This window comes from Molothrus aeneus, chromosome 5 (genome assembly GCF_037042795.1).
Source record: "Molothrus aeneus isolate 106 chromosome 5, BPBGC_Maene_1.0, whole genome shotgun sequence".
NCBI lineage: Eukaryota > Metazoa > Chordata > Aves > Passeriformes > Icteridae > Molothrus > Molothrus aeneus.
In genome coordinates, this window is record NC_089650.1 from 61,545,904 (window position 1) to 61,561,487 (window position 15,584).

At 36.6% G+C, this 15,584-nt stretch overlaps 1 protein-coding gene across 1 annotated transcript in view; it reads right to left on the bottom strand.

The window, feature by feature from the left end:
* SEMA3A (semaphorin 3A) overlaps positions 1–15,584 on the bottom strand; it is a 164,535-nt gene that overhangs the window by 20,275 nt on the left and 128,676 nt on the right. The window contains exons 10-13 of the mRNA XM_066550951.1: positions 14,977–15,121; positions 9,130–9,349; positions 3,953–4,044; positions 1,181–1,222 (exon numbers count right to left, since the gene is read on the bottom strand). Coding sequence (XP_066407048.1) covers positions 1,181–1,222; positions 3,953–4,044; positions 9,130–9,349; positions 14,977–15,121 — 499 coding nt within the window. The remainder of the gene's footprint in view (positions 1–1,180; positions 1,223–3,952; positions 4,045–9,129; positions 9,350–14,976; positions 15,122–15,584) is intronic.

Here is a 15,584-nt window from a genome sequence, read left to right on the forward strand (position 1 = left end):
AACTGTCCTAACACAGTGAATTCAGAGTTAAATATGCAGCATTTCAAATATAATATTGGCCTCTGTCCATTACAGAATGAATTTGACTTCTGTTTAATAATGTATAGAGTGAGGTAGAATTAACTAAATTTCACTTATAATGTGCACAATTTTTAGTGCACCTAGTCCTGAAAGTAATACCAAATCTCCTCTTTCCTGACAGTGACATGAATAAAAAGAAGTTCCCTATATTTACCAAATTAGCTTCCAGAAGAGCACATATATGAAAAAGAAAAAAAAAAAAAAAAAGTTAAATTTGACACCACATTTTATGTCTCAGACTCCTGAGACAGGAAATGACAGTGGCTGGGATCCATCCACCTAATTCCAGGCAAAACTGGAAGATAGGCCCCTAATACTCACTTCATTCCTGGACTGCAAACCAATGTTCTTTGCACAACCACATAATTTATCAACTGCTTCACAAATTTGCTTAGAAATGCAGGAATCACCTTTACTGTAAGTCAGACAAAACTTTACCTCTATCCATCAAGAAGTTCCATTCATTTTAGTTATGGGCTCGTTTTATAGCACATATTTTTTCTATAAGCAGCTTGCTATTAGTGTACTCAAGAGAAAGTAGGAAATATAAATTTGGGAGCGTGAAACCCTTCTCTTAACCACATCACTGAACCAGAAGGCCATGGAAAATTTGGCCTGCATCAGGTCAGTTGATCTTTTGTTAAAGCTGAATGGCACAATGGAATTGGCAGAGGACAGAAAAACAGGAGGATGTCTCATTTCCATCCTTTGCTTCCACCATCTGTATTTTGTACCACTATTCTACAGTGACTAGAACTAGTCCCATTAAAGAAAGGCACCAAGTTTGGCCACTCCTTTTGAACAGTCTCTCTGTCATGGAAGCATTCTATAATGTGGACTTTTTTTTTCCTAGAGATCCACCAGACAGCTGGTTAGTTTTCATTTAGTTTCCACCTTACCAGTCAGTAAGTAACACGTTCTAGGCTTTTCCTTTCCCCATTGCATGTCACATTTTCCTGAGAAAATACTGCTGTTTATGTAAAGAGATGGGATGCTGCTGCTGCAATTAATATGTCTCTGCTGACTGCCAAGTTACTGTCTCTAGAAGACAGAGACCAATAAATATTTGAAAGGTATTTAACATTTGTGCACATATTACCTGCTTTGTGGAAATCTTCATTGCTGAAATAACCGTGGGCTCCTAGGGAAAAACAGAGTTAAAATTTAAAATGAGCTATAAACATAAAAATTCTGTTACAATACTATTTGCATAAGGTAAAACCCCTGAAATTAAACTAGAAACTCCCTAGTAATAGTCCTTGTTGTCATTTGCAGTGGAATAATTTCTAGCTGTAAAGGAATTAGAATGCATGTACATATCTGAGTGCATCTTTGATTGCTATGTTGATTGTAGATATTTAATTTTCCATTATGAATAGAGTTTAATTGTGATCACTTTGTCACTAGTTCCACATCTTGAATTTTTTACCAACACTTAATACTAAAATTGCATTTCAAGAACTTCCCAGGTAATATGAAAATCATAAGGGCTATATGAAAATCCATAGATACTATTTATTAAGGTAATAACGCTGAAATAAGCAATTAATTTTAAGTATATAGAGGTGAAAACCTCATTCCTGTGAAATTTTATTCATAAGAACAAGTTTTAATCCCAAGTATAATCTTTTTAACTGCTCCACACTATTCACTTATATAAAAGTTACATGCATTTTCAGAACATGTAACCAAAATGAGCAAGAGCTTCTTTGCACTCTGGAATATCCATCATTTAATCAACTGCTACACTTCTAGGTCCAGGTTCTTGAATGGATTTTAATTTTAAAAGTGGCATAATTAGACAGTGTGCCACTCAATTTTGCATGAACTTTATTCCATCTGGAAATCTGCTATTGATCATACTTTTGATCATCATACTTTTGGTTGTGTACATTAATAAAGTGTTTATTAAGCTTTTATACTTGTATAGTTTTCAACTTGCTTATCCTGAGAGAATTTGATATGGGTCAGTGGATGGTAAACATGGACTCGCCCTTACAGAGGGGTTAATAGAGCTTATATTAGAAATCATTAATTAAATGTAACATTTGAATGAAAATTGAAAAACAAACAAACAAACTCATTAGTTTGTTTGCTCAGCTGTTCAGAGAAATATTGCACAAATGGGGTTTAAAGAGGCATTTGTTATCAATGTAACAGATATGAAAGACTTTCAGCTCTGTGGAATTTTAAATGAAAAGCATTGTACTCAGGACATTGCAGCTTAACATCAAAATGCATTGCTCATGATGCACATATACTCTTTACAACTAAAGTAAACTTACATTTGGATGAGGCACTTGTAAAATCTGTTGGAAATTCCCTATTGAAAGATTCATATCTTATACACACAAATTCTGCTTATTCCACTGAAATACATCAATGCCCTCTTTAAGGCTTAAATACACGTCTAAAGAGATAATTGAGCTTTCAAGTAAATCAGAACACCAAAACACCTTCATGCAATGAAAAAATACACATGTAAAGTAAAATTTCAAATTTGAATTTGCCATTACCTATTCTACTTCTGCAAAACCTTTCTGAAGTAAAATGAATTCTATTTATTTTCCTTCTTTCACTTTTATATTTTTCTGATCTCCTATAGCTTGGCACTTCTACCTGTTTCAGGGAAGAGATTCTTATAAACAATTTCCAAATTACCCTGTGTTTGTGTAATGACTTTTGCATGTACAAAAAGGAAAAAAAAAATCTTGTCTCGTTTTCTTCTCATAGTTTCTATGTTAAGAAGGGAAAAAAAGAGCACCCTAGATTTCTGTCCTCAAAAAACCCCATGGATTGCAAGAACAGGGACATATATTTTTCAGTGGTATCTTGCACTCAGAACAGAGGTTTCTGAGCATGATTGGTACCAGTAACAGCAGGAATGCCCACAAGAAGCTCTGTTCAGCTAGATGGATGACAGAGACAAGATTGTCTCTGCTCAGAAAAAGGTGAAGGGATGGCAACAGAGTTTGATGAGGACGTGGTGGCAGGGCCAGGGCACAGTCCCTATCAGCACAGGAGGCTCCTGGAGCATGCCAGCAGCATCTTCACACTGTCACACCAACCCTGTGCTCCCAGCCAGGGACAACCCCCAGCTGCCTGGAGATGGGGAAGTGGTGCCATAAACCGGCATTGACAGAAAGAGTAACGTGGGGAATGTAAATGATTCGTTGTTGTGTACAAAACACGAGACATCCCTGGGTTCTGTCTGGGAAGTGTTTGAAAGGTTTACTCAGCCCTTCCTTGTAGGGCTGCCTATGGGATGCTGTATTTTTTATGTGGCTCAAACGGGAAAAATGGAGAAGATTGATTTCACCAAAAAGTGTTAGAGTTAGGGGGTCTTTATGGTGCCTTGTGTCAGACCACGAAAATGAGACCCCAAAGTGACCTTTGAAAATATAAACACTTTGTTCCTCAGATTATTAAGCATAAGAAATGTGGACAGATCATTGTTTTACCTAAAGTATCTTCCTAGTTACAATATGCTGATAGTCTGAATATTTTTGAGAATTGATGGAATTATAAATTCATATATTGCATATCACTGTGGGAGAAAACAGACAGGCACTGTTCCCAGACCCACACAGGTAGATATTTAACTCCAGCATGCAACAGCTCTAAGATTCAGAAATACTAATTTACTTTTTAAACCATGGAACAAGAGCCCAGAATGCCATTTCTTTTATCATTAACCTCCAGCTCGCACTGAAACTTTCAAGATTTATTTTGACTGGTGTCAGGCTCTCTAAATGACAAGCTAATTAGAGGGGTATGCCAGGCTATTCCTTGGCTAGACTGCAAGTAGTTGAGTTTGCAGCTGTCCACAGAGAAATCTACAACCTGACACTTGAAATTTAGCTGCACTTACCCGAAAGACTGTCATTTCTTCCAGCAAGACTTCCTCTAATTCGTGCCAAGTCTCCTTAGGAATTGAAACCACTTTAAGAACTGTTCCAATATCTTGAAAAGGGGGGAAAAAAAAAGTGTTTTCAGGTGCTTAAGATGAATACTTCTGCTTTGTAGCAGCCAGAATTTCTTGTAGTATATAATTATTTCACATATAAAGACTATGAAGCTACATATCTCTCAGCACTCATTCAAAATAACTGCTATTTAAAATAACCTCAGAAAACAACGTATTTCAGTAGAACATGTAAGTATTTGAATTATCAAAATGCATCAAAGAAAATACATACTATTATAGTTATTAAGGAATAGACAGGACTGAAAAACTATTTAGGTGACAGTATAAAATGACAGATTCATGACTGGGGAAGGAAATGCTCTAAATTTACCCAGGTGTGTTTTATAGTCCATTTTGAATATGATGTTTTTCTTTCTTAAAATGCATGTGAAGATACTGCAGTATGGCTATAAAACCATCTGGACAAACGTTCTTAGACAGATGAAGCTGTTAGGTCTCTTAAGTACCTGCGATCTTCCCTGTGTCAAACAAAGTACCTAAGATGTATAAGCCCCTTAAGGCATCTCTATTTCTCTGTGTGTAAGATGCTGGTTCTTCACTGAGGGGTAAAAAGCATACAATGTGTGCCTTTGGTTTAGAAATAGGTGTATGCCAGCATTTTAGTATTATATCAAATTACATTTTTTGAGTTTTGCAACAAGCTTTAAAATCAACAAGGCCAGCACTTGAAATTCCAGAGCCACAGCCTTTGCTTTTGTGAACATGGTTGAGACTAAAGACCATCTCTGTTATTCAGCTTCTGCATCTGTAATTTATTTCTTTGTTTCTACGAGCACAATTTCCAGGAAACAACAAAAACACAAAGAACCATTTCTAGGTTGGCACACATCACTGCAGACTCTCTGAAATGGAAACAATCTGTATGCGACTTTTCTTTTTAACCAGCCAAGTGTAGTGCCATGTAAATGTATCACAGGTAGAATAACTATGTCCCTAAGGACTCTTCATGTTGCACATCCTACAGCTTTAATGGTTTAGGAAAACACAAGGCATTTTAAGTGGATAAAATTCTCAAATAACTATAAAGGTTGACATTCTTAAAACAAGAATTTAACCATCAATAACACAAAAGCATATATATATATATATATATATATATATATATACATTTTATAAGTATATATAGTTTGTGGGTGTTAGCTGAAATTTCTGAATAAAAAGATGACAACTCTACTTCTATATCTAAAATGCACATAAAACTGAGACAAAGAAATCACATGCATTAGAAATGTTTTTATAGGGCAACTGACTTAAAAGCTATTGAATCAAAAAGAAAATAGTGGTACTTAACTTTACATGGTTTTGTATTTAAGTATTCTAGAAAACCTGGAATATCTTGTAGAACTGAGATTTTTCATTTTTTCCATCTGCTTCCCTTTAAGCAGATGTTGGTTTCTAGATACATATTTTTGGAATTTTAGAAAGATGCAATTTCTTTTCCCCTGGAATATGTACATTACTGTTTTCTTTAATTAGCCACAAATTAATATATTCTTTTAAAAACACAAAGCATTAGTTATTTCTTAAAGCAACAACAAAGCAAAGCACATCTTTCTTTTTATTTAGGCATCTACATGTTCAAATTCTGCTACTAAAATATACTAGATAAGTGAGTTTGGATTGGTTTCATTATGATCACTGCGACTGATTGACTATATTTAGAACAAGAAATATTGAGAATGTTTCAGAACAAATACAATATAAACTTTAAAATAATAAGAAAAAATCCACATTTCTACTACAGAGTAATTCAGAATAACAGAAAATCTAACAGTAGTTATATTTGTAATTTAATTGATAAGTTAATTTCCTTAATTATCCTGGTAATATGATGACTGTGGTTTTGAGGAAAATACATTTTATGGGTGAAGAACAGGGAACTCTGACATAATAAACATAACAGTGTAGCAAAGTGTCACAACTCTATTCAGTGCTGGACTAGGACTGTCCTCAGTCCCAGCCCATTAAATGCTATATCCTAGAAATAAATGGAGATTTTTCATAAAACAGACTGAGTGGGCATTGAGCAGACACAAGTTTCCCTTAATGTTGTTTCAACAAAAGGTCAGACTTTTAAGTGGCTCCTGCAACAATTACAGTTGCCTGATCTCAAGAAAGCCTCTGAGGTCAAAGATACACTGAGTTAATCACTGTGGAGACTCTGGTCAGGCCATAGGTACCAAAATGGAGCTTTATCTGACTTCTACATCAAGTTTTACAGAGTAGCATTTCAAACAATTTCACACAAACAGAATCAGGCGTCTCCTTTAGGATCAATAGGCTCTGCTTAGAAAGATAAGATTACTGTTATTAATTGGCTTTACTGACAGAGGTACTTTAACTGTGCCAAAGGATGCCAAACATTAGACCATCAGGATATGCATGAAATCCTGTTTTTTCTGATTACTTTCAAGCACACTGATAGGATTTTATTTTCATTGTGAAACACACTGGTACAATCAGAGTGGGAAAGAAACTGCTCAGCTCAAGATTTCCCCCACAGGAACGGAAAATGTGACCACACTGGATGGCTATTAATTATGTTGTGTTCAATTATCATCAGTTATTCAGTGAAAAGGAAAAAAAAAACCTATTTCTTCAACATAGTGCAGTTCAGCAGCACATGGGAATAATGTAGATTGCTCTAACAGCAATGGGAAAATACAGAGAAATATTATCTAATCTGATGGGACAGACCTGCACAGAAAAACCCAGCCATACCCCAGGGAGCATAATTCTGGCTTTGTCATAGATTCAGATCACAAAGTGGGAAAATGGACTGTGACTAAAGTCCCTAATCTGCTTCCCAGTTAGTTCTTTGCTTGGGAAGAAGTAATACATGCTGATTGTGTATCTGTTTGTGATTCCTCTGACTCTGAGCAGCTGGCTCAGGACAGCTCTCTGGCAGAAGGCAGGCAGGGCTCAGTGCTGCCTCTTTGCCTTCCCCTCCACGTGGAAGACACCTTTTCCTGATTCTGGAAACCACAATAAGGACAGTGAGCCCAGAGGAACATGAAGCAGCTTCTGTGCTCCAGCTCCAGGCATGAGTGTTGCAATGCCTGTTTTTGTCCCACGAGGGTATGACCTCCTGCTGGAAGAAAAATGGTTTCTACAGGCAAAAGTAGTACTTCAAAAAATAAAGACACTCTGCACTTAGAAATACAGGATTTTAGTGCTGAAATGTCTTTTGGAAAGTGCAAGTAATAACGTTTCAACACTTTTCTTATAGTTTGTGGGCAGGGCTATCACCAGCACTGGATGGAATCCTGAGCATTTACCTCACATCTGAATATTAGTGGTTTAGGAAAACCCTAAACTCAAAGGTAAAAATTATCATTTAGGTTCTTTTAGAGGGAGATCTTGCCTGACTGATTTACCTAAGAACTTCTAGACATAATAAATAAATAGCCAGTGTCTGCAATGATAACTACGTAGAAGCTGTAGCTCAGTTTTAAGCAAATCTTCCTGCACTGCCTGAAACAGACAGGAACTTCTGTCTTTTCATCTAACTCTAACAGCAGTCTTGAGGAAAGTACAGTGGATCTCTGGAAGAACTTTTTGCTTTCCCTTGCAGAAACCAAAGCATCTTTCTTAGCCCACAGGCCAAGATTTGGAGAGTTAAATGCCACCTCTTTTTCTCAAGAAATATACTTAAATAAGTTCCTTATGTTTGTTCAGCATCATACCATATATGTGACTAATTTGTTTTTTGTGGGCCAAATCAGGTCATAGAGGACTTGTTGAAAGGCACCAGACACTGTGAATTGTGGATGACATTGAAGTCTCTAATGTGTGATGGAAAATCTATATGTTGTGTAAAATCATATGAAAATACTTGTCAATGTTTTATGCAAGAACATACTGTAGCACTGGTATCTAATAACTCAGTTTACAGCTTTGAAGTGCTTTAACCCTTCCTGCAGAGCTGTGTTTTCTGCAGTAAATGTTCTGAATTGTTATACTTGCACTGTGTTTGGTACACAAAACTTCACCAGCTCTCAGTTTACTCATAATACATTTCAGGCACCAACATGAAAGAGATCTTACATTTATTGCTTTGGAAATCTGACTCCAGGTTTAGAGTACCAGAACTGTATTTAAAGTATGTAAAAAGTTGGACTGCTATAAGACAGACACAGAGGTATTTTTTGGTCCAACACTGAAAAGAAGCAGTAGGGTTTTGGTTTGATTTGGTTTGGCTTCATGATGCCAATGTCTAATTACTAGTAATTATGTTCAGTAGAAGTTTAAAATACTTTTATTCAACATAACTGAGGCACCAGCCAACCAATGTAAAACTTTCACAGATGAAGAAACAGATTCACAAGATCCAATTGCTACTCAGCAGAGTTTTGAAACCACTGAATTTGGGAAACTGCCTATCAGCTAATTTTTGGACACTCTTTCTCATTATTACCTTTCTGGAAAAAATGTCTTTTCTGAGTGCATATTTGCACTTCTCTAAGATGCCCAAGCTGTATGATTCTGCAAATGCTTTGGAAAGGATATCATCTTTCTATTTGAATACCAGCTCTTCTGAAACACTCCATTTGTGCCAGATATCTTCATCTTAAGTAAAATGATACAACCTCTTGGCTGAAGGGCTGAGCATCTTAAGGCAATACTTGAAATACTTGAAAGGCACAAAACACTTTTACCATACCTGGATATTTGCCTCATTCACGTTAATACTTTTTAAGCTGCACTTCAAAATGGGTACCTCAAACCCCTCATTTTAATACTAAATTATAATTAATAAGGCAAGACATTTCTAAAAAAAAACCCTAAAAGCAGTAGCTGGAAAGAGGGTGGTTTGATCCTAGTCCAGTTGGCAAAGCTCCTAAAGAATTAAGCTGTGCAGGCTATGGCCTGAACCTGTAACATTGGATGCTTGTAACAAAGACCTCCCCACATGCACAGTTTTGGGTCCTGCCCCAAACTTTCACATGTTTACACTGTTCTTCAGTCAATGCTCTGTCTTTCAGACTATGAATTTTCATCTGCTGTAGGTTTCCATCAATCCTGGAGGAGGATAACAGTGTAGATTCAAGACCTCTCACCTGTGCCAATGAACATCACATCATACTGGCCATCTTCTGCATCTACGCGATCCACCACGATCTGTGTGAACTGGTAATCCACGTCTGTTTTGATCATGATGGGACGGTTGTTGATGGGGAATACTGGGTTGTACATGGCAGGATGGCTTCTGGCAAATGTGATAACTTCATCAGGAAGGTCCTTGGTGGAATCAAAACCTCCAAATGTTTTACTGGGACACTAGGAAAACAAAAAGGGAAACATTTTATTATTTATCATCCCATCTACGGCAGTCTATAATTAAATATGTCAGGGAATCTAAGATTTTTGTGACAGACAGCAAAAGATAATTCTATTACTCATAGTCTCTATTTTTAAATTTATTTGGGATTTAAACCAATATGGTTAACAAAATGCAAATGATCCTCATACATCACTTTTCCTATTCCTTTTCAGTGCAAAAGGCTTTTAAGTCCAGTTGTGATTAGTATTAGTCTTTAATTGCCAGAAAGAAGAAATCCTGAAATATCTAAATCATTCAATACAAGGTAAGCAATTCAGTATTTGGTTATGTATATAACACAAAATTAATTAATTATGATATTGTGAGAAATTATATTCACTTCCAAAAAAATTAAAAGGTTTATTAAAAACTTATCAAAAATATAACAGAAGACTGAAGAGAGAAAATATTACGGCTCTGGGGGTGGAGGATCTTTCCCCCATTGGATGTTCCACCTTTTAACCCTTTAGCCCCTCCCAAAGTTCTGTCCATCAACTCCTCCTTCACTGTCCAGTGGTGGAGTTTACTTCCTTAAATCTTGATTGGAGGTCAGTTTCTTGTTGCAATAGCAACAAGCCAACCCTCCCAAATGTCCTGAACCGAGGCCACCGACTGATAACAATGCAAGGGAGGGTAAAACATAACCATAAGTCTATAAAACTTCTCTTAACATATATACATAATATTTGTCTCTTAATTATGAGAGTCAACCATCTCATTACTCATCTGTCAGGCCATCATCTTTGTTTCAAAGTATTGTCTTCAGAAGTTCACTGGAAGTCCAAATTGATGTGTGAGGAACCAAATCCTTAAATCCTGGGACAATGCCCTGTTCTACTGACTTTTCAAACCCCTGCTTGTCTCAACAACTCTGTGTCCTCCGTGTAGCCCCGATAATGTGGATCCTGTTACACTAAATCAAATCTAGTGAGTCATGTCTTAAATGTATTTTTTTTCCCCCTCTGATTCTAAAGAAAGCCTTCTGTGAGTGTTACTCATCATACTGTCCACGTGAACTCTTAGGTGAGAGGATCTTACTAAGGAACTGCAGTAACTCCTCACTGTCCTGCACAGCTGGTGTGTCCCATTGGGATGAATCTGGTCCAATGATGTAAGACAGAAAAGAGTCACTTTTCCCCTGCATATACCCAGGGGTGGGCCAGACAGTTTTGCCTCTCATCTGTGAGAGCCACACGTCTCTTCTTTTCACATTTAGCTCATGTTCTCCCACTCTAAGCAGAAACCAGAGAGGTAAGACCATGGTCTTGGTAGCCACAAAAGTATTCCCCTGCTTTCAGCTATTACATATCCCCATCAGGACACTCTGTGGCTGATCATCACCATTTGTCATCATCTCTTCTATAGAATTGGTAAGTATTTCATGAACAGTTACCTGTAACATTAACATAAGCATTAGCACTATATTAGTACTGTTAATGGGTGAATGAAACGAGCCACCATGACCAAAGGCCAAAGATACTTGTCAAAGATCTTGGTGACCCCAACTACAGATCTGTTCAGATAACTCTTAAAGACATATAAAACACTGAATCCCAGCTGAAATTAATTATTTTCCAGTATTTGACCTTCAAATATAAACAACCGGTGTTAAAATGCCCGAGATAATTTGCCCTTCATATCCAGGTATAAAATGCCTTCCAATTAAATTAAAAACCTAGCGGACAAGATCTTATAAAGCAAGAATGTAGACCTTGCAGGATGCTCAACAGAAAAAAATCGATTGTCTTTGCTATCACCTTGATCCAAATTATTAATAATTCAACAGAAATGAAATTTAAAAATCAATGTCAAAAAAGACTAGTTGCTGTACTCAGCAAAGGGACACTTCCAGCATGGACATATAAAGTGTAAATTGTCCCTTGTGGGCATATTTGTTAGTAAGCAAATTCCATATTTGTTAGTAAGCAAATTCTGTTTGTAGGGAAGGTAAGAGAGGAAAGAAGAAGAATATTTGATTAAGGCACGTGGAGCAGACAAAGCAGAAACCAAATTAGCTATCTATTTTAGTTTTTCAAGATTTTTTTAACCTTTTTCTTATTATTATATGTTGTTGCTCTTTTGTACAAAAATATTACAAAGAGAAAATCAGATGGACTTTTCATGATTGTTGGCCAAACCATTCTCTGTCTCAAAAATAGTGTTTCAAATGCTGCACTTTAAGTTTGCTTTGCATCTCAATTAATATTCTAGCTACAGTTCAATACTAATTACTTGGATTAATTAGATAGCAATTAATTAGATAATAGCTGTAAAGTACTCTATGCATAAAAATCACTACACAAGAACTAAGTATTGTTAATTGCAGCTGGGCAAACACTGAAAAAAAATACTAAATGAACATTCATTTCAATTTTAGGCAAATGAATTTCAGCTGTGTTTCAACTGCTTGAATATTTACTTTCTGGCTCATTTTCTAACAAAGGATTTTACTTGCAGCAATATGAAACAATCTCCCAAGGGAAATGGTCACAGCACCAAGAGTGCCAGAGCTCAGGAAGCATTTGGACAATGCTCTCAGGCACAGGGTGTAACTCTTGGGGCTGTTTTGTTCAGAGTCAGGAGTTGGAGTCGGTGACCCTTGTGGTTGCCTTCCAACTCAGGATATTCTATCATTCTATGAACCAAGATATAGTTTGCACAGAAAATTCATAAAACTAGAATTAGAGTCATAATTCTGTGTGTTTGAATAAGACTCTCAATTCTGAGACCCTTATTACTCCTTGGATCCCCTGCTTTTCTGAGAATAAAAACATTACTGTAACCCTGTGTCTTTATATGTGAAGTTTAAAGTGCATTACCAGGACTAGGCCTAGTAAGGAATCATTATCTACATTTTGGTAGGAAGAAAAAGGTCTTTGGTCATAACTCTTGGTATCATGAAGCAGAGAAAACCTGAGCTCTGTAGCTGAATTCACTGAAAGTCAAATAGGAATTCAGGATGAGCTACCTGAGTTTAGATGAGGTATACACAAAAGTCCTCCCTCCTCTCCCAGATACTTTAAAAAAGTTTAAAAAAGGAAAACAAAGAAAAGAAAAAAGAAACGAAAGAACAAAACCCAAGTCCTGTAGATCATACAGGAAAAACTCTGGCAATTTCTTTGCTGCACGTGAAGTTGATGCAGAATTGTTTACCAAGCTTTCTGGTTTTTCAAAAACCATTTCCTTTCTTTTTCTTTTACTCATACTGGGCAAATCACCAGATGCTCAAGAAGTTTACTGGCACCTCACCTATTAAATTCCTGAGATAATTCAGTACTGCTTAACTGCAGTGCAATCTGGAAATGAATTACTCTAACATCAGGTTTTTTCCTCCATCTCTTTCTGCATTTCTTGGAAAAGGAGTCCAAAGGTCTGACATCTAAGGAACTTCAAAAATCTTTTTCTTCTCTATTCTCAACAGATCTTCAAATCATTGAAAACACACACAACTTCATCACTTTATAAACAAAAAGCTTCTCTCCAGCCAGAAATGCACCTCATTTTACAATTCAGTTTCATCCTATTAATACAACAGAATGATTTTAGCAACTGCGAGGGCATGCCTCTTTTTTTAAAGTGGCAGAACCCAGGATTAGAGTCCTGGCAAACTGCTGGCCTCAGCCACTCTAACACCAATTACAGTGGCATGGCCTCCTGCACTACATCTGTGGGGCTAAGCAGACCTGTAAAATTTGGGACTACATTTGATTTTTAGGCAAGAAAACATCTTATGGTGGAATCTGAACATCTTTGCACTTTGTGAATCTTAATAAAAGCATTTTATAATGAAATCATAAAGGTAAACTCCATTCTGATAGGGTAGCCAGAAACAGAAGTATCTGTAACCTAACTGCATTTCCTTACTTTGACAAAGGCTCTGGTGTCTTAGGTCACTTTGTCACTTAAGGGCTGGGTTCTGGCCCTTGTTTTTCTGCTTATTCTGGGGAAGTTGATCAAGTTATTCTTTTCTCATGTACAACTCACATCAAGACCCTCAGAGAAGTTGAGGAGTAACTCCCAGGCAGAACTGAGGCCAGAACTGTGTCTCAGGACACAGAATTGCCAGTATTTGAGTTGTGTATTTAGAATCTCAACAGAGCTGCATCTGATCTCTGCAGAGGAATGAATGCAACAGAGTCTGTGTGCAGCAGTCAGTTCTTTATCTCAGTCTACTTCTGTAATAAAAACATGCAACATTCTTATAATTCTACATAATATCTAGCATCTGGTTTCGTTCAGAAAGGCTAATTGAAGCTGCAATCAAAGAGGAGTATAAAGGAACAGAATAATGAACATTAAGTCTGTTAAACTGAAAAGGTGAGAATAGCTATATAAGAAATACCAAAAATATCTACTCATTCACATTTTCTAGAGTTGCAACACAATAGAACTTAAAAAAAAAACCCAACTCCCTGACATAACAGAATTAACTGTAATAATTGGGAAAAAAGCTTCACCATCAGATGAGAAATGAAACCTCTTTTATGCTGCAGAGCAGATATTTTAAGTCTGGAAAAAATTAGAAATTCCTTTAGTTGCAGTGAAGGAGTGAGGAGTGCTGAGGAATCCAGCTGTCAGGGAGCCACTGTCTTCTTTTACTTAGGAAGTAATTTTCATTAGCTGAACATATATATCAGTTGAAAGATCAGATTTGAAAGGACAATTTCAAACATACCACAGAAAAGTAGAAAATTTGATGAACTAAAGAAGCAAAGTTATTCCAGTTTTCTTTTGTGCCTTACACTTAAGAAGACTTTGAGAAGAATGTTGTAGACATATATATTATTTACATATATACATTTTTATGTATCCATGTGTATATATATATGTAATCTTCTGCAATGACAATCCTCAACATAAATGGGGCCAAGCTGACTTACACAAGCTAAAGAGCAAGCCCAATGTATACAATTAATGCTTGTTTCATAAATGTCCCATCTTCTTAGACTACTGGAAATTTCAGAGGCAGTTACATATTTCTAGAATGTGATGATATCAGTTGAAATATGGATGTCTTATATGGATTGGTATTTTACTCATTTATAAACCAGAAACAGAGAATCAGGTAAAACCACATATTTTTAAAAATTCCCAGTGGAAGTTAGAAACTATTGTAGTCACTCTATCATCTGTTGCAGAAATATGTGTTTTACTGTCCTGGATTTAACGTTGACTGAAAGTTCCTAACAGTGAGGCAAATCCTGTTTTCCATTCATTTTTATGAAGAATGGCTCAGTCAGCCAATATTTGGGGAAAAAACCTAATTCCAAGGAAAGGATAATGCAATATAATTTATGAAACACTTGACTTTCAGTAAAATTCTCCAGCCATTACAAAAACTTCTTTTGAAGTTGTTAATATGAATGCCAAAATTAAAATCCAAGTGAAGTTGTTACTGCAGTTTCATATGTTACAAGAAAATCAGTACATTCTGGACCTGGAGGAACTGTTAGCTTTCCCTTCTGCCACTCTATCTATTGCGTTATTTGTGTCAGTTTCTTTCCTGGATCTCAGCTCAAGGACCGTGTAATGTGTGAAAATACTTTCCACAGTTTTCCCAGTTCAGATTCCTTGGGGTACTTACAGTTCCTGGCCGTGGGTACGGCACTCGCCCTTGGTAGGGAACCCACTGGTAGTTGGGGCCATCTCGGTGGGCATAGGGACCAAGAAACACCCTCCTGACGTCAGTCATGCTGTACATACACACTGCTGATCCCTTGAAGATATTACTGAAAATGAGGGGAGAAGAAATCAAATCAGTTTCTTTAATCAAGTGCTAGAGCTATGGGAATAGCAGCTTGATGCTTTCTAATTTATTGCATGTGATGATTATCAAACCTCTGACATGCTCTCAGAGCAATCCTCACTCACCTCCTGTGAAAGTTCAGCAAAACTGATATGATCTCCCAGACATTTTCCTTAGCAGATGGCTGCTATTTCACTATTTAAAACATCTTGTCCCCAGAAGGCCAAAGCCCAAATTTGAGTAAATTTCAGTAAGGCTTTCCCTAGAGAACTATTCAATTTTTTCCTACACTCTACATTTTTCTATTTTTTTTAGCAGTCTCTTCCATCATTTGGGCAGCACAAGTACAAACTTCAGTGTTGTTTCTTACCCTGACATTTTTTACAGAAGACAGTAAGGACTTGTAAATCTCCCTCTTCTATGCCTGGTATCACTAGAAACATTCT